Genomic DNA, 19254 nt, shown 5'->3' on the forward strand with positions numbered 1-19254 from the left:
TCCGCCACAGCCACCGCACGCTACAAGCTGCACGCGCCTCGCATCACCGCGCGTTCTTCACGCCGCCGCTCATCCACGCTCGCGCCGCCCGCTTGAGCCGCCCTCCTACACCGCCCGTGCGCGCCACCGCCGCCACGCGCCGCCGTGCGTCTCAGCACCGCCGCCACGAGCTCAGAAATGCTCCTGCACCACGCGTCGCCCACACAGCGCAAGATCGCCGCACGCGAAACCCTACTCGCGCATCCACGCCTCGCACGCCAAGTGTTCGGTGTTTTGCCCGAACCATCGCGCTCGCCCTAGCTCGCAGCGCCGCGTCCTTGTCGCTCCCAGTTATCAAGATGGGTCGCGAGAAGAGGAAGGGGAAGGAGGTTGTGGTCGAGAAGCCCGCTCGCAAGCGGACTCGTGCAGAGAGAGAGGCCGAGAGGGCCGAGATGGTGGCCAAGGCCGCCGAGGAGCAGGCGTCAGGCCGTGCTCGCCCGTTCGCGATCAGGGATCCGCCAGCCAGGGGCAGAGCCAGAGGCCAAGGTATGGGCCGTGTCAGAGGTGCCAGGGCCACCAGAGCCATGACAGAGGCAGCAGCAGCAGAGTCAGATCAGTCAGATACAGCTGCAGATTCAGAGGCAGAGGCAGAGCAGTCTGAGCAGTCGCAGGGACAGGGTACACAGGAGTCACCGACTCTACGATGTTCTGGCCGCACTCGGCAGACGTCCCCAGCAGGAGACACTTCGCCAGCGACCGAGCGTCGCACTGGACCGAGGACGCGAGGAGGTCACCAGCCACAGGAGCCTCGCAGGTCCGCAGCAGCAGCATCAGCAGCTCGTAGAGCCGAGGCCCTAGAGGCCGAGCGCGCAGTGTTCCGTATGGACACTGTTGTGCGTCTGGAGCCAGGTGTGCTGCTCCAGAACTTGACCAAGGCCAATGCGGCGAAGGTCAAGAGGCTCAGGTGGAGTGTTCAGGAGGAGGACTGGTTTCCCGTGACCCATGACAGCAGGGTCGACCGTAGGTTCTGGACGCTTCTACAGGCCAGTTTCTACGAGACCTACCAGAGGCGGGGCCACAGGATCTTCCCGCACAGAGTGCTTGACTGGGTGTCACTGAGGACAGCCGCAGGGGGAGCAGACGTCAGAGAGCACTTCGCTCACTTCAGAGGCCTGCCCAGGTTACTCCAGATTGAGCAGAATAGATACATCGGTTCTTGCTCAAGTGAAGGCCTTAGCTTGTTACTCTTGGTGATTGGCATTACCTAGGCGATCTTGGTGATCGAGGTGTTTCTCGCGGAGCTTGCCAATGATTGTGGGAGCCCGGAGAAGAAGTTTGTACGTGGCTTGATCTCCACCACGCCGGGATGGTGAACGGAGACTCTTAGTGAGCGCCCTCGTCTCGGTGACTTGGGAGGTGACAAGACTCTTTGTGAGTGTCACAACGTGGATTAGGGGTGTGTGTGCCAACACATCGATACCACGGGAAAAAATCCGGTCGTCTCTTGTCCACTCTCTTTATTCAAGCATTTTCTTTCATACAATTTATTCATGTGCTTGACTTAGAGATCATAACTTAGCACTACCTTGCTAGGCTTTACTTCTCGTTATCTCTCTCTTAGCTTGTGTAGGTAGCTTAGTTATCCGGTTGGTGAATTGGTGCCTTACTAGCATTGCATAGGTTAAGGTTGTTTTATTGTGTTTTAGAAATTGAAAAAGGCTCAATTCACCCCCCTCTTGGTCCATCGATCCTTACAATAGGCCGCCCGCTCTAGCCCCCGCCGGCGCCCGCGCAAGGCCCCGCCGCCGCCCACGCATCCCCCGCCGGGTCCGACCATGAAGCTGCCAAGCTCGGCGTTGCAGAGTCCCAGCGCCGCGCGGAACACGCCGTTGACGACGTCCTCCTTGCGCCTCTCCACCTCCCGCGCCTGCGCGGCGCTCACGGCAACAAGGACGCGCGCGGCGGCGGAGAGGTGGCCATGGGGCTGGTCGAACGGGAGGGAAGGGAGCGGGGGCGGACGGGACGACGAGCTGCGGTCGTCGTGGTCCGCGAGCGCCGCGCGCGCCCGTCGGCCGCCGCCGCCGAGAGCAGGTGTAGCGCGAATCGGGCGTGGAGGCGGCGGCGGAGGCGCTCGAGGCGCGCGTTGACGGCGTTCTAGGCGTGGAGGAGTGCGACGCCGACGGGTGTGCCGCGACGGCGGCCGCGTCCCCATTGCCGGCGAGCGCGAGGAGGTCAGCGAGCCGCGCGAGCGCCGCAAGCGAGGAGTAGGCGCCGGACCCGGCAGCAGGCCTTGGAGGCACGCGGCCAGCAAATGCCCTTCATTTACTGTGCATGCAGGGTATTTTTGTACTTTGTCAACTTATTAAATGACCTTTAGTCCCTCTAGTCTCTAAAACCAAATAGGGTGGGACTTAAGTTTAGCTCCAAAGGCTTTTGGAGAGTCTAGAGACTTTTGGAAACCAAACAGGGTCTTACACTCATCTCTGAAAAAGTTTTGCAAATAGATTTCATTTAGTACTCCATGCGGATATTCGTCTTTTTGTGAAATTGTGATGTGATGGCTAACCAAACATGGCCACAATCGTGGAGCACATGTCTCAAGCCAAGCAGCTTCATAAGCGGACTCCAGGCACGCGCAGCCAACCCCTTGGCCCTTGCTCCGGCGTCACCGTCGGATAGACACAGGAGGGGGAGGGGCCCGGGCGCTGATCCCGGCGGCCCAATTAGCGGCGAGGGGTCACGTCGCCGGCGCCTCCGAATCCACACGAGCCACAGAGCCGCGCCTACCAGCCCGCGTGGCTCGCTGACAGCTCCCTGGGCGGCGCTTTGCCTGAGCTGGCGCCGCAAGCGACTCCGCCAGCAGCATTGGAATCATGCAGATCCCGGCCGGCCGGCATCCGAGCTTACGAGATGGTTAGCAAAAGTAGAGTACCCCCGTATCGTATGGACAACGTTGTTATTAGTTGTTACCGACCATGACGTCGCGAAACAAATGTTTAGTCGCTTGCAGGAGCAATAGAGGATAGCACAGATAGTAAGAGTGATGGTGCAATTTTTCATCTCAAAATACCCTCGAATAGCATTTTATATTTCTTTTTTTTTCTATTTTGATTTTTATGACCTATCTAGAGAACATTTAATAAGTACTGGCAGCAGTGACACGTAGCATCGAGCACTGAAGAGAGAGCATGCACTTACCGAGTTTCTCCTGTGCTACTTTCCATTGATTCTTTATATTATCATCTCATAGTTTCATTCATTTCAATCTGTACCATTTCCTCGTTAATATCTCAAACTACAGAACAAACTTTTTTTGTGGATATTATGTATTTTTTTATATAGAAATCACGAGCATATTCGCTCGCAAATATGACAACTCCGGCCGTAGGTGTCACAGTGTCACGCTCAAACAGCTCATTTCGCCGCTAAAAAATTGGCCCTCGCGTTCCAACCGGATAGGCGCGGGGCGACCGCCCACTCCCGGTGGCCCAAGCCCTCCGGGGCATGCCCGCCGCGCCGCTGTATATATACCACCTCCATGGCATCTCTTCCTCACCACCGCATCTCACACCCCCTGAGCTCAGCTCCAAGCAGAGTCTTCTCCACCTCCTGTGGTTAGAGCGAGAGGCCAGGCCGTGAAAATGCCGATCAGCAGGATCGCCGTCGGGAGCCACCAGGAGGTGTACCACCCGGGCGCCCTTAAGGCGGCGTTCGCCGAGTTCATCTCCACCCTCATCTTCGTCTTCGCCGGCCAGGGCTCCGGCATGGCCTTCAGTGAGTGACCTCGCCTCGCCCTCATCTCGGTCGCTTATTAGTCCTTAATGTTTTCCAGACACTCACATAACGTCGATTAGAGAATAATAGCATGTACAAAACGAGTAGTTATTAGCATGTACAGTACAAGTGTTAGTTCATCTTTGACCTTATAGCTCGAGTTCGTCACTGAAATGAAGGAACAGATAAGGTCCTTTTCTCTGGCAGAACATGTTTTTTAATACGCAAGGTGTTACTAGAAGCTTAGGGAAGTTCCTTTTTAAAAAAAAAGAAAGTCAAAAGTGAGGGCAAGTGAAGTCTTTTAGGTTGAATGATTGATTAGTGCAGACATGTGGAGCAGCACCAGATCGACGAATCCTTGATAGAATCAGCACCCTCTATTCTAGTCTCTGAATTGCAGAGTCTCTGTGGTGCTTGTGGCTTGTGCCAAGTACTACTAGCAAAATCCTCTACTGACAGATCTTGCATCCCGGAAAACAAACATATTTTTTCAGTCAGGGAAAAAGAGAGTATTAGTGCAAACAGACTAGGAAAAAGTAATAACAGATAAAAAGAACCTGCACAATCACCAATTCTAAGCTCGCTTGAACTACAAATCCCTTTTTAACAGCATGTCAGGACCTGTGAAAAAGGTGAAAAGTAGTAGAAGATCCACTGTAAAATTAAGCATAAGGCAGTGGGAAAAAATCATGAACATTTTTTTAGCTGCTTTGCTTGTCAGTATCTGATCGTGTTGCGTGGACGAATCACCTGGTCGTCAGTTGATGGATCTTATCCAGTGTTACTGACTTGTGTGGTGCTCCCCTCGCGCAGGCAAGCTGTCCGCCGGCGGCGCTACGACCCCCGCTGGCCTGATCTCGGCGGCGGTGGCGCACGCCTTCGCCCTGTTCGTGGCCGTGTCAGTCGGCGCCAACATCTCCGGCGGCCACGTGAACCCGGCCGTTACCTTCGGCGCCTTCGTCGGCGGCAACATCACCCTGTTCCGCGGCCTCCTGTACTGGGTCGCCCAGCTCCTGGGCTCCACCGTGGCGTGCCTCCTCCTCCGCTTCTCGACCGGCGGCCTCGCCACCGGCACCTTCGGCCTGACCGGCATCTCCGTGTGGGAGGCCCTGGTCCTGGAGATCGTGATGACCTTCGGGCTGGTGTACACGGTGTACGCGACGGCCGTGGACCCGAAGAAGGGCAGCCTGGGCACCATCGCCCCCATCGCCATCGGCTTCATCGTGGGCGCCAACATCCTGGTCGGCGGCGCCTTCGACGGCGCGTCGATGAACCCCGCCGTGTCCTTCGGCCCCGCCCTCGTGAGCTGGTCCTGGACCCACCAGTGGGTGTACTGGGTCGGCCCCCTCATCGGCGGCGGCCTCGCCGGCGTCATCTACGAGGTGCTCTTCATCTCCCACACCCACGAGCAGCTCCCCACCACCGACTACTGAGCTGAGGGCTGAGGCTTCGGTAGCCGCCGCCGCCGCCGCCACCGAAGACGTTCGCGCGCAGCCGCCGGTTCCTCCGTCCGTTTGATCAGTTCCGCCTCGCCGCCGTTTGAGTTAGTTTTTTCCCTCGCACCGCGTGCTGCTTGCATCGACCACCGCCATGTACCATGAACCCGTCGAACTCTCCGCCGCCGCTGCGCCGCTCGCCATGGTTTGCTTCGATCAGTCGCATCAAGTTGGAACTGTAACCGCCACCGTGAATTCCGGACCCCGTTTGCATGCTTCTGTAAAATTTGTGAATTTGCCGGCGAGTACAACATTTGCCATCCAGAGTCCGATCTCTACTCTACATGTGCTCGCGAATCCGCCACGATTTTGCTCGAATCGCGACGATTTCGACTGGGATCGTCGTCGTCGAGCCGCGGCGAGGTAGCAGCGCAATAATGCGGCGGCATGTGCGGCCGGACGGGGTGGTACGCGCGCCACGTCGGAGTGGGGACAGAGTCACAGAGGTGATAAGGCTGACCTGCTCTTGTCTCCCTGGACCAACTCGTGCTGCACGCATTGGCATCGCGAGGCGCGGATAGTACCGTGTCCTGCTCGTACTGATTTTCAAAAAGAGAGGGAGAAAAAAAAAGACGGGCCTGTTTGGTTGTGTAGCACAGGATACCGCAGCACACTTTGACAATTAATTAGATGTATTAAATAAAATCAGTTTGTAAAACTAACTCCATGACTCTTGCGCTACTTCGCGAGACGAATCTAATGAGGTCTTTGAACGCACGAGTAGAGAATGATTATTGTAGTATTACTGTAGTCAATCATGAATTAATTACTGTCATTAGATTCGTCACGAAAAATTACACTCATTTCTAAATTTTTTTACAAATACACTTTATTTAGTATTCTATACATGCAAAATTATCTTGTAGCACGAGTAGCGCAACCAACACCCAAACAGGGCCCATGCTCGTCCCGTGCCTGCACGCGAGCTTGTACCCCGAGCTCACAGTGTTCTCGGCATGCATAAGCGTGCTGGACTGCTGGGGCACTGATGGTCTGGTCCCGCACGCCAGGCATCAACGTGGATGGCATGGCAATGGCATGGCTATGTTCGCTGTGTTGGTACTGGAGACTGCTGTTGGAGTGGTGTGAGTGAAAAATACTGTTGGCTGGCTGGTGGCTGGAGGTTACTGCTAAAGTGGTGTGAGAGAAAAAAACACTGCTGGCTGGCTGGAGGCTGATGTAGCGTCATATGGCTATTGCGATCTGGTAGATCGATCCTGAAAGGAGCAGATGCTCTTCACGACCAAGCTAAAGCTACAGTGTAAACCCATGTGCAGGCTGCGGAGTACGCAGTAGCCAGTAGCGGTAGTAGCTTGCAACAGTTTCCAGTGCAGTAACATTGCAGTGACACTCGGCAGTAGTTGTTGGGTACACTATTTTAACAGACTAAACTAGTGACTAATCTAGTAGTTGATCGCTTGAGCTCAGCAGCAAGCAGAGGAGCTCCGTCAGGAGAAGGATGGAGGATTTTACCCGGCGGGACGCAGCTTTCAGGTCCTCTTTTCGGGCTCCGGGAGGATATGGGGCCGTTTAGTTCCCAAAAATTTTCACCCAAAAATTTTCACTTCCCATTTAAACACATATATAAAAAATTAAATGTAATTAAATAACAAAACTAATTACACAGTTTAAATGTACATGACGAGACGAATCTTTTAAGCCTACTTAGTGCATGATTAGCCATAAGTGCTACAGTAACCCACATGTGCTAATGATACGGTCAAAGGCCTCAAAAGATTCGTCTAGTAGTTTTCAAGTGAGTTCTAAAATTAGTTTTTCAATTAGTGCCCGAAAAGTACTCCCGACATCTGGTCAAATAATCTATGTGGCCTTTGATCCAAAAATTTTCAGTAAGGGGCCGTTTAGTTCCCAAACAAAAAAATTTTAGGTGTCACGTCAACGGTTTGACCAGATGTCGGGAGGACTTTTCGGATACTAATTAAAAAACTAATTTCAAAACTCACTTGGAAACCGCGAGACGAATCTTTTGAGGCCTTTGACCGCATCATTAGCACATGTGGGTTACTGTAGCACTTATGGCTAATCATGCACTAATTAGGCTCAAAAGATTCGTCTCGTCGTGTACATCCAAACTGTGTAATTAGTTTTATTATTTAATTATATTTAGTGCTCCATGCATATATCCAAAGAAAAAGTCACAAATTTCGAGTTGAAAATTTTTAGGAACTAAACGCATCCTAACAATCGATGCCTCTCGGGCTCCAAACTGTGTAATTAGTTTTATTATTTAATTATATTTAGTGCTCCATGCATATATCCAAAGAAAAAATCACAAATTTCGAGTTGAAAATTTTTAGGAACTAAACGCGTCCTAACAATCGATGCCTCTCGGGCTCCTACTAAGGCTCACTCCAACAGGGTTGGCATTCGTGTAGACAAACCCAAAATGGGTACCCTGGGGCACTGTAGCAGCAGGAAAACGCCCTCCAACAGCTGATGCATACTGAGTACGCATATTGCGTCGGAAGAGAGAGAAAAGGTAAAATGCCTCGTCTCCACTCGCGACGCATTCACTCGGAGCAAGGTCGTTTGCTTTCACGGTAGGAGAGAGAAGGCTTGGAGGGAGACGGACTTGGTGGCGGAGCGGTGAACGGCAGCATCCGGCCCGCATCTCCGCAGCGGCGACCGGCGACTCCGGCCCGCATCTCCGCAGCAGCGACCCGAATCTTCGCCTCGTCGCCTTGGCATTTGCGGCGAGGGCCGCGACGACCGCCGTCCCAGTGCCGTTGCCGGCGGCGTGCGCGTCGAGGGCGCGGACGATGACCTCCTCCCCGCGCTTGGCGAGGGTGTCGACGGCGGCGTGCGCGGTGGCCTCGGCCTCCTGCAGGAGGTGGAGGTCGGGGGCCTTGGCGGGGATCGCGGCGGCGGCTCGCACCAAGGAAGCAGGGACGTTCGGTGGAGTGGCCGGCGACAGATCAACAAGCAACCAGGACCTCGCCGGCCACAGATTCATGCATCGCCGGCGCCAGATCTGGAGAGGACAGCGGCGGAATCATGGCGGCGACGCGTACCAACGACCCGACGATTTTGCGACTGAAATAGCTACACTGTTGGAGGGGTGCCCAAAATACCAACCGTAGCCATTTTGGCACCTATAGCCAAAGCTGAATTTGCCTACCCGAAATGCCAATCCCTGTTGGAGTGAGCCTAAAGGCACGTACACTGGCGCTGTTCGCGACTGGGCGGCGCCGGCGAATGCGTCCAGAGGCCTCGTGCTGCTTCCGCCAGCCTGACGCCCGGCCCACCACTAACTCTGAGACAGACAGCCGCAGATACTGCACACCCATGTATCATCACTCACCTGTCACCTTCTCTTATCCCATGGCCTTGTTTGGGTATGCTAGGAAACTAGCACGCACGCATCCCGAAAAAAGAATCTCGCATGCATGAAACACTAAATGAAGTTTATTTGCAAAACCTTTTTTAGGGATGGGTGTAACTTTTCGCGACGGATCTAATGGCGGTAATTAATCGATGATTCGCTACAGTGATGCTACAGTACCATCCTCTAATCGTGCGGTCAAAGTCCTCATTAGATTCTTCATGGCCACTAGCGCAGGGGTTCTGAAGTTGGTTTTGTAAACTGGCTTTGTTTGACACCGTAATTAGCGGTCAAAGTTGTTACTATTCACTAGCGCTACAATTGGAGCACAAACCAAACAAGGCCCATAAATTTCATAAAAAACATCACATCAAATATTTCGATAAAGTATTAAATAAAGTTTATTTATAAAATTTTTTTATAGATGGACTGTAAATCGCGAGACGAATCTAATGAGTCTACTTAACTCATAATTTGCAACAGTGATGCTACAATAATCATCCGCTACTTATTGATTAATCATGGGTTAATTAGCATCGTTAGATTCGTCTCGCGATTTACAACCCATCTGTGCAAAAAGTTTTGTAAATAGACTTCATTTAGTACTTCAAATTAGCAAGATTCTGTCGCAATTTTTTTTTACAAAACATCTAAACACGGCCTTAATCGGCTTTAAGTATCTCTTAGAGCAAGGGCAATGATTCCGCCGGCTCACCGGCGAAATAAAACTCCACCGTGGCAGGTAGCAGCATCGGGAGCTGCGCTCCAGTACATGCAGCCGCATGCGGGCCAATGAAAGGAGCTCTGCAGCGCATGCAGCCAATGGCATCACAGTTCGCCCGCTTCCGCCCGGCGTTTTGCGAGACGCCCGTTTGACATTCTCTCTCCTTTTCTCTCTCTGCCACCGGTGATTCAGCCCGTAAAGGACCCGACGAGGTGGTTGTGCCACCTTCGCATGAGGTTAGAAGTTCAAGTCAACTAGCTTGTCCTTTCTGCTGTGCGGCCGTAGTTTTCTTAACACACTACTTCCTGATCGAGTAAACCACTGACCAAGTTTGGTTTGAGTTTTTTTTTCGAGAGACACAAATTTCAGTGTGAAATTGGGACAGTCAGGTTCAATCTCTAACGACATCCGAGGACGGGCCTGTTTGGCAGAGTTCTAGCTCCGGCTTTTTCGACGGCTCTTGCTGGAGCTCTATCAAATATTTAAAAAGTAGAGCGGCTCCATACTATAGCATGTGAGAAGGTGGAGCTGTGGCTTTATCTGCGAGGAGATGGAGCCGGTGAAGCCACAAAATCCAACTCCATCTGCTTCAACTCCGGCTCCACCCTTTTTGCAAGAAGGCGGAGCCCTCCCAAACAAGATCTACATCACAAGATTGTCTTGTTTTCTTATCCTGTTTCTGTTGCGAGCCCTCAACAGACAACCTGTGGCAGAATGATCCTCGCTACTACAGGAATAACTTGTCCGGGAATTATTTAGCCTGCTAACTAATGAAAGAGAGGTTCTCTTCCGTTTGGATGTTTCTTTATAATAAGAGGCTGGACCGCACCAATCATTTGTGTCGGCACAGCCTAGCAATTATCTTTCCTTTCAAGCCCGTCCTTTGCTTGGCTGCCTTAGGCTCTCCGCACTGGGATCTGTATCCCACTCTCTATGCGTTTTACAGATCGCATATAGCGATTTTTTTGCTGCAGCGGCACTCTGTAAGCCGAACTGCACCGTTGCGGGCGGGATTCCCGCGCGCCAAAGCTAGCGCGGTAGCGGCCGTCCGCGACGCGGCGACGTGGCGTGGGGCCCGCCTCCGCCCGTTGCTCCCCAGCATCCCTCCCGCGCCGGGCAGCTCTCCGCCGCTGGCCGCCGCAGTGCCCGTGCCGGACCCCCGCTCCGCCTTGACGCGTGCCGCCATGGGCGGGGCCCCCGCTCCGCCGGGAGGCCCTCCGCCAAGAGCCGCGAGGCGAGAGGGCGACGCGGCGCTCGCCCATGGCCGCCGCCACTCGAGCAGTGGTCAGGGAACCCGTTGCTCCGCCCTGCTGCTCCCCTGCCATGGCCGCACTCCATGGAGGGAGGAGGAGGACGGCCGCGAGGCGAGGGGGTGGCGCGGCGCTCGCCCATGGCCCGCCGCCGCTCGAGCAGGGTCAGGGGAGGAGAGGGAAGGCTCAGCCGGCCGAGCTCGCGGCGGAGGGAGAACGGAGGGAGGAAGGGAGGGAGGAAGGCCGCCGCTCGAGGCGTTGAGCTCGAGGGCGCGGGGAGGCGGGCCAGGAAGGGGGAGGAAGGAGGGGGCGCCGTCAGGGAGGGCGCTTGGGACAGAGATGAGGAGGCCGCCGCCGGCCATGGCGTGCCCCTGCTCGCCGCCTCTGAGATCCAGAGGAGGCCCCGCCGCCGGATCTAGGGGAGGGAGGGGGAGGGAGGAGGAGCTTTGCCTGCGGGTCGCTGCGGCGCCGAGCTCGGCCGCGCGGGGGACGCGCTCGCCGCAGTGGGAGCAGGAGAGGAGCCCGGTGCCGTCTCGCGGGCCCGCCGTCGTGCCGTCATGCCGGCGCAGCAGGGGAAGGGAGGGAGCAGGGGTACGCCATCGGCCGCTCCGCCCCGCCGTGGCCGATGCGCCGAGGAAGGGAGGGAGGGAGGGAGAGAGAGAGGCCGTGGTGGGAGAGAGAGAGAGTGGGGAGGGAGGGCCGGTGTTCGGGCGGGCGGAGCTCGGGCGAGGAGCGTCGCGGGCTCCGCCATGGCCGCCGGCCTGGGAGGGGAGGGAGAAGCGGGGAGGATGACGGGGCGCCAGATCCGGCCGCCGTGCCGCTCTAGCAGCACCTGCAACGCCGCCGCGAGGAGGAGTGGGGCGCAGGGCGAGCTCAAGGCCGCCGCGCCATGGCCGCGAGGGAGCAGGGGCTGCGGAGGGGTGCGCTCGGCCGGCGTGGGAGGAGGGAGGAGGAGGGGTGCCGGCGGAGGCCGCCCCGCCCCGTTGCGCCATGGCCGAGCCGCCGCGCCGCGTTGGTCGCCGGCGCGGGCGAGCCCCGCCCGCGCGACATGGCGGCGACGCGGTGGCGGAGGGAGAGAGGGGGGCCGCGGTGGGAGAGAGAGAGTGGGGAGGGAGGGGGGTAAAAAAAGGAAAAATAATTGACACGTGGGCCTCACTCGTGGTAGTTGGTATAGAGTAGAAATTTAGAGAGTGAATGAATGTGGAGAAACTGAATATAGAGATGAGAATCTTGATGACCATGTAGGAATATTTCTTTTAGAGAGTGAATTTAGAGAGCGACGAGTGAGGAGAGCCTTATCACTCGATCGACACGCGCTCAAATTGGCGTGTTTGGTAGTAGTATGGGCTAGGAGTAGTAATCTGCATCAACACATCTGCTTGGTTTTCTAGACTCTTCCTGGCTTCACAGCGCTCCATATTCTTTTGGGGCCATCCATGGCTTTCCGTCGACAGATGGAGATGTGATCGTTGGCGAATGAGAGAGGTTGATTAGGATGGGATCCTCGCACGAATCGCAAAAGTACACGTTGACGAGAGGGCATCGCGAGATCGAAATGTAACAGCACGGCGCGCTGGATCACGCGCGTTTCGTCGTCCAGGGAGAGGAAACGAGTGGCTCCGGCCTCGGCAACGCGTCGCTCTCGCGTGGCGATGTCTCTGATTTGCTCTCGCGTCGCGCACCGGCCGCCCCGGTCATCAGCCTGTACGTCCTCCCGACCCACCGGCCTCGCCGTTCATTCCCTCGCCGGTAGCTCGCCGCCGCCGCGCGCGTGGCGCCCTGATCCAATGGAAACCTGACGAGATTCTACGATCTAGCAGTATGCATGCCTGCGAAAACGCTGGACCAATCAGGCAATGGTTTGCAACGGGATATCGATGGTGTCCTTGTCTCGCATTCAGAGTATTTTGGTCCACCAGTCACGATGGATCGACGGAAGCCACGGAATTCACACGTGGGCGCAGCTGTTTATAGGCTCCCTGTAATATTCTCGAGAGCAGATCAACCTGAAGTTGTGTGGAGCAACTGCGTGCTAAAACTTACTTTTTTTTTCACCCCGCGAGGTAGGGATGTAAATGTTACGGATATTTTCCGACATATTAGAATTCGATGTTTGGAAGATTTTTTATCCGTTCGTATCCAAATTCGGATATTCAATATCCGTAACTGATCCGTATCCGGATACTAAAAGTTATATTTATATGATGTCGATATCCATTACAGTCTTATTTGACAAAAACTAATACTATCCGTATCCGATTTGTATTCGAATAAAAATATAAAATAAATACAATATTAGTAATATTCGTCCGTATTTGATCTATTTACATCCCTACCACAAAAATAGTAGGTCTATATATATAATAGGTCTATTCTATAACTTGGATATAGAATAACCCATTCCATACCCGAGCCGCCCCTGATCCCGGGCGCCGTGCGCACCAGATCCGCCGCCACCCGGTTCGCCCCCCGGTCTAGGTGCGCCCCCTCCACCCCGCCACCCACCCCCACTCCCAGACCACCCCACCCCCACTCCCACCATCACCACCTAACCCAGCACCTCCCGTCGCCGCCCACCAAAACCGCCCCGCTCGAATCCCTGCCGTCGCCGCTCCCTCCTCCAGAAGCGCCCCCTATCCCGGCGCCTAGCTCGGATTTCTGTTTTGGCGACGCACCACCCTGCCGTCGGCGCTCCCTCATCCCCAAGACGCGTCCCCAATCTCGGCGCCGCAGCACCCTCCCGACGTCCGCCCCCACGAGCTGCTGCACGGCGGCGCGCGAGCGCTGGCACAAGGTTGGCGTGGCGCTGGTCTTCCCTCCCCCAGACGCGCCCCCGATCCCAGCGCCGCACCACCCTCCCGACGCCCGCCCCACGAGCTGCTGCGCGGCGGCGTGTGAGCGTGGCAGGAGGTCGTCGTGGCGCCAGTCCTCCCCCCAGACGCGCCCCTGATCCCGGTGCCGCACTACCCTCCCGACGTCTGCCCCCACGAGCTGCACGGCAATAGGTTGGTACCCCTTCGCAGTGGCGGCAGCTTCCAAATCCCTCCGCCGTGGATTTCTTCAGATTAATGAGGTCTGAGCCTCTGACAACCCATCCCCCAGCGCAAGGTGCCCCTTTTCCTCTCGTGTATTTCTGTTGATTTGGATTGATTCCTTGCATTGATATGAAGGAACTATGGAGGTACTAGAGCATTGTTGGCCATAGATTATTGCAATCTCGTAGTCACATATGGGATTTCTTCCAATCTTGCTGCACACACATGGGATCTATGTTGTCTCTGCAGGATGGTGGTAACATTCAGCAGCCCATGTGTATCCCTAACCAACGAGTTGCAGGAGACAAGCAGGTGCTCAAGATGTGCCGTGAAGCCCCCAGACCTGTCCAGCTCCCACACTAACGTCGTGAGCCGAGCAGCACTGTCCAGATTCTGTCCGTAGGAAACCTTCCTAACTTTCAGGTGCTGTCGCAGATTTCTAACTGGTTCGGTGTGATTTTCCCATTGTTGTTAGACTGTATTTCAGCTTCGTTCATTTGTTTGGGCTCTTGCATGAGATGATCCAACAACTGTTCTCTTCTTGGTATATTTTTATTGATTACTAATTCAAGTTTGCAGTAAAGAGTAGATCTAGAAAGTGTAGAACCTATAGTTTGTTGGCTGAAGGATACTTATTCTTCATAGACCTAGATGTTTTTTTGTTGAACGATAGATACCTGTTCAGATAACTAGAGCTTTAATTTCTTTTAAAAGAATTGATGACTTTTATTTGTGAATATGACTAGATGAGTTACTGTTTAAAGAATTTAGATATGCAATAGTTATAGGGGCTAGTTTGTTAAGTTCTGTACATTTTTCAGGTGAACAAACATGTTATTTGCTTTAACCACAGTTTCCTACAACTGAACTGAGTTAAACATGTTAGCCAGCAAATGATTGTAGTTAAGAACTAATCTTGCCAAGTAAATTCAAGGAAACAAAATTGCATACCCCATGTACTGACATTTCTATTTGTCATAATGCACCGGTATACCTCTTTTTATACAAGATTAACTACATTATTGCTAGATCGAAGTCTGATTCTGCAGTGGATCTCATTGCTACCTGTCTTCATCATCACTGACGAGTTTTCTGCTAGCTCTAATGTTGCATTGCAAGCCACGCCAGCATGCTTGGGTTCATGTATGCCGCTACCACAGAGATGGCACTGCTCAAACAATTTTCTTATGTGTTAATCTGCGTTCAGTTAACTGGATCCTCTTTGCTCTCATATGTGCTATCGTCATTATAACTGTATGCAATATTTTCTTCAGAAAGAAAAATACAGTTAGGTGTCTCTGCTTCCATTCATCCGGTTTACCATGCAATTGTGTTCAATGCTTTCATTCATCCAGTTTACCATGTAATTTTGTTCAATGCTTCTATTTACCCATTTTTGCATAGATCTGCACTGTAATCTGCAAAAATAAAACATGCATTTGAAATATGTTGGATTGGCGAAATCAGTAGAGACTAGAGAGTTGTTTGGGATTCTGAACCTGAAGCTTTAGAAGAAAAGGTGTTCATTTTTTCGTTCTACATCTAGCACTAACAGCAGCAGCATCATATACCTTATTTTGTGCATTTTTTTACTCTTTACCCTTAAAACTGGGTGCCTTATTCTCCTGCATCTTTTGCCTATAAAAATATGAGATTTGATCTAAACTATGTCATCATCCTGCATTTCTAGATGCCGGCTAATAGTTAACTTGGCTACCATGGAGAGTTACTATCTAAGCTGAATCTTCTCATTTAGAAAAAAACAAATAAGTTGTCTTCATTTTGCACATTAGCAAAGAAGATGGTGTTCCGTGCATGTGTCATTGTAGAAGCTAGCATTTTTTTTAATGGTTGCACTCACGCCATTTTTCTATCTATCCTGTGCTTGGATAACAATTTGAGTCTTTGACCCTTTTTAGTCTTAAGGATGAATATCAATAATTTTGCTTGGATGGTTCTGCGGGTCTGGTCGTCTGGATGAAGCCTCCACCTGCAGCTGCATCTGCAGGAACAATCTTAATTGAAGTTCTACATGACCTCAGATGCACCTACAAAAATCTATATACAAATGTACTGATTGTAGAACTAGCTATTGGAAACTTTGTACCTGTAAGTAATGTAATCAAGGTGTTGCCGTGAAATCTGAAATTTCAAGTACAATGTTGGATACTTGACCATAAAAGTTAATCATCATCGTTCGAGAAAAAAAGGTTAATCATCATGTGTTGAAGAAACATTACGATATAACCTTATTTGTTAGTGCTCGTGAATTTGGTGGGAGAAGATCGATCTTGATTGTTCTTGTTCCACATGCAGCAGACCGTGGATGTAATAAAGAATAATTAATTTAATCTATAAGCTAATGCATCGACAGGGCAAAACAAACTTTTTGAAATTCATCTAGTCGAAGGATAAGTCTCACTCACTAAACTATTGTAATCCACAATGCACATGCGTCTACTAATGTCTCTTCACATCATTGACCAATCACACCTCCAAACCAGCAGGTAACCTCCATCATACGTCTTTCACATCGGGGGACGTCCATCACATCGGGGAAAATGGGTAGGCAACTGACCCGATCGTGCGCACGTGGGACATGGGAGGAAAACCGCCAGGGGCAGCAAAACCAACGAGGAAAGCCGCGACGGAGAAAAAAACCAGCCGCACCCGTGGAGCAGGCGTGATCGGATGGTGCCTGGGCTGGCTCGGGTATGGAATACCCAGAGTAGAGATTAGCCCTGGCCTATATATATATATATATATATATATATATATATATATATATATATATATATATATATATATATATATATATATATATTGGTCAAGCCACTGCTGCAAATTCATCTGAACACTGGCACCTTGGAGTTAATAGTCCTAGTCAGCACGTTAGATGATCCAAAGATGTTAGGTAGTACTCCCTCCGTTCCAAATTATAAGTCATTCTAAGAATCTTGAAGGGTCAAACCATCTCAAAGTTTGACTAAAATTATAGAGAGAAACACAATAATTTATGACATCAAATAAGTATACTATGAAAATATAACTAATAAAAAAATCTAATGATACTTAATTGGTATCATAAATATTATTATCTTGTCATATAAATTTGATCAAATTTGAAAAATTTTGACTCTTTAAGATTTTTGAAATGACTTATAATTTAGAACGGATGGAGTAGTACTTAATACCTCCCATCGCGCACTGTTAATCCCATGAGTGATGCAGATGCAGATGCAGCAGCTCGACCCTGAGACAGCCGTGCTCGGCTGCACGTCGCATGCGCCGCTGTACCATGGATTGCCGCCGCTCCCGCGCCGGGGCATCCGCGGAAATCATCAATCATGGGCGGACCAGCGTTGCCACCGGCCCCCACCCGCATCGCGCTGCATGATTCCCTCCCCGCCGAGACGCATCGCTGTCCAAACAGAAGCGTCGCCATAATTCTGCCGCCTACTCCGGACCCGGGTACATCATCCTGAATCCTGACCGGGTCGGGTCGGGCCTGGCCTCGGTGAATTCTGGATCTGTCTCCTGTGGTCGTAGTCGTAGGACGGGGAAGGGAGACGAAAGTGCTCGATCATACATCAAGCCAGGTCACTGATCTTTTGCTTGGCATGTACAAATGGATCCTCACGTTTGCCTATGCTTGGAGGTTTCCTGTCACTTCAGTTTCTGCTAAACGCACCTTCTCTTCCATACCGTTTGTCCAGGGGCCTTTGCTACGGTACACCAATTACCTCATAGGAGGTAAGAGTTTAAATAAATCTGAACCGTTGATTATTTGGAGAGATAAAAATAATTAACTAAGGAAAAAATAGAAACAAACCGGATATTCTAATTAACACCATCCTTGTCCGTGGATTTAGCACGAACCTGCATGCATATGTGCATGTATACATGCATGATAAAATCTAACGCCCCCATTTATAGTTAGGATTGCTAGTTTATTACATGTTGATAGCTGTGTAGTATGAGTAGGAAAATTAGTTACTCTCGCCTCGATCGTGCATGGGACAAGCCAACGTTCATATGCATGCAGCCGCGCGCCATGGAAATTTAGCCGAGATTTTTTTTTTGCAAGTTTACACATGTCACGTTAGATCATGTTACGGAAATTATAGCAGGTTAGGGTTACATATATATTTTTTCAAAGATATCATGTGTATAGAAGGTTAGGAAAATTTCCATGGCACATTGATCACGTCTTAATATAATCCCTCCCATATGCATGTTACGTCTGGTATGTATTCATGTCATATTTCAAAAATAAAACGTTGCACATGTCAGGATCCTACACGTGTGCATGTAAGGATCTATCAGTTACGCATCCACATTTTGGCTAATTGCAAAATATTTTGACTAGCTAATAGATCTAATTGCAAGATATTTTGACTCACATGAGAATTATTCGTTGTATATGAATCATTCCTAGGATAATGAATTCAAAAATTACGAAATAAATGTTACAGCTCATATATGTCACGTTATGAAAAACATGTTACAACTCGCCCATGTCATGTTAGGAAAAAAAAGATGTTACATCTGACCCATCTCATATGTATTATAAGATCTACTAGATATTTAGATGACAAGCCATGTCATTTTTTTTTCTAACAAATCCATGTCACAAGATATGATTGTCAAATGTACCGTGACGAGACGGCAAAAGAATTGCATGCAATCTTCTATGGGTATGTGACGTGCATAGAGGGATATATAAAAAAGTCTTTCTTGTCTCAATTTAATGGCCGGCACATCATGCAGGAAAAAACAGAAATCTGATTGGCAAATGTCACCTAATGGCAAAAAAAAAGTTACATGCAATCGGCTGGGTATGTCACGTGTATGGAGCGGGTAAATAATGTTTCTTGGGTCAATTTAATGGCCGGTACATCACATGGAAAAAACAGAAATTTGAGATCTCAACTAATCATGCATGCAACTTAGATCTAATCCTTTATTTTGTGTTCTAAAATATATAAAATAAACATTAAAACTATTACCTCCTAAGAGGTAATATGTCATTAGATCAACGGTCCACAGTCATTTCGGAGTATCGTAGCAAAGCCCTTGTCCAGGAGTGATTTTGGCATGGGACAAGGCATGAATCAGTCCGCTTGCGTCTCGATTCAGTGGAAAGGATCATAGGAGGGTTGTTTCTTTTCTATGTTTGGACGGTCCAGTTGGGTTGGAAATAACATTTTTCAGAGAACGACAGAAGGCGATTTTCCTAGCGGAATGGCGAGCGGTTGGGCACCTCATGGGTTTCTTGCCTGGATGAGTGAATGATCTCAGGCGACTGAGACGGATCACAACTTCAGAAGGCTCGCATTCATCCGCTGGCGCCTTGATTCGAGGGTGAGGCTCAACTTGATCCGAAGATACGAGATCGCGCTTTCCATGGCTCGTCCGTGCAGAAAAGGAAATGGTGGATGCATGCATCGGTCCGTCGTCACATGCATTTTCTCTGGGACTGGGAGGCCATATGCCTGTCATGTCGTTGCTCACAAGAACTAGCAACACAGTTGATGAAAAGCGGAAAATCCGACTGCAAAACCGCAAGGACAAAGCTGCTGTAGCTTCGAGTCAACAAAGATATCCACCCTCTAGCAGGTAGGTAGCTGAGTGATCATGTTAAAGGGTCCTC

The 19254-nt window shown here is 51.2% G+C and overlaps 1 protein-coding gene across 1 annotated transcript; it reads left to right on the forward strand.

Annotated features, from left to right (window-relative positions):
* Positions 1-3412: 3412 nt before the first annotated feature.
* LOC120688082 (probable aquaporin TIP1-1) lies at positions 3413-5515 on the forward strand. Its single transcript, XM_039970232.1, has 2 exons — positions 3413-3753; positions 4567-5515. The coding sequence occupies exons 1-2, from the start codon at positions 3621-3623 to the stop codon at positions 5184-5186; spliced, it is 753 nt and encodes a 250-aa protein (XP_039826166.1). The 5' UTR covers positions 3413-3620; the 3' UTR covers positions 5187-5515.
* Positions 5516-19254: the final 13739 nt, after the last annotated feature.

This window comes from Panicum virgatum, chromosome 9N, assembly GCF_016808335.1.
Source record: "Panicum virgatum strain AP13 chromosome 9N, P.virgatum_v5, whole genome shotgun sequence".
NCBI lineage: Eukaryota > Viridiplantae > Streptophyta > Magnoliopsida > Poales > Poaceae > Panicum > Panicum virgatum.

What these genes read in the sequence shown, in the direction of transcription:
- LOC120688082 (XM_039970232.1), top strand. Translation starts at nt 3,621, where the DNA reads ATGCCGATCAGCAGGATCGCCGTCGGGAGCCACCAGGAGGTGTACCAC. An exon ending in GGGCTCCGGCATGGCCTTCA is followed by an intron (nt 3,754 to 4,566) that starts GTGAGTGACCTC and finishes CCCCTCGCGCAG; the next exon opens with GCAAGCTGTCCGCCGGCGGC.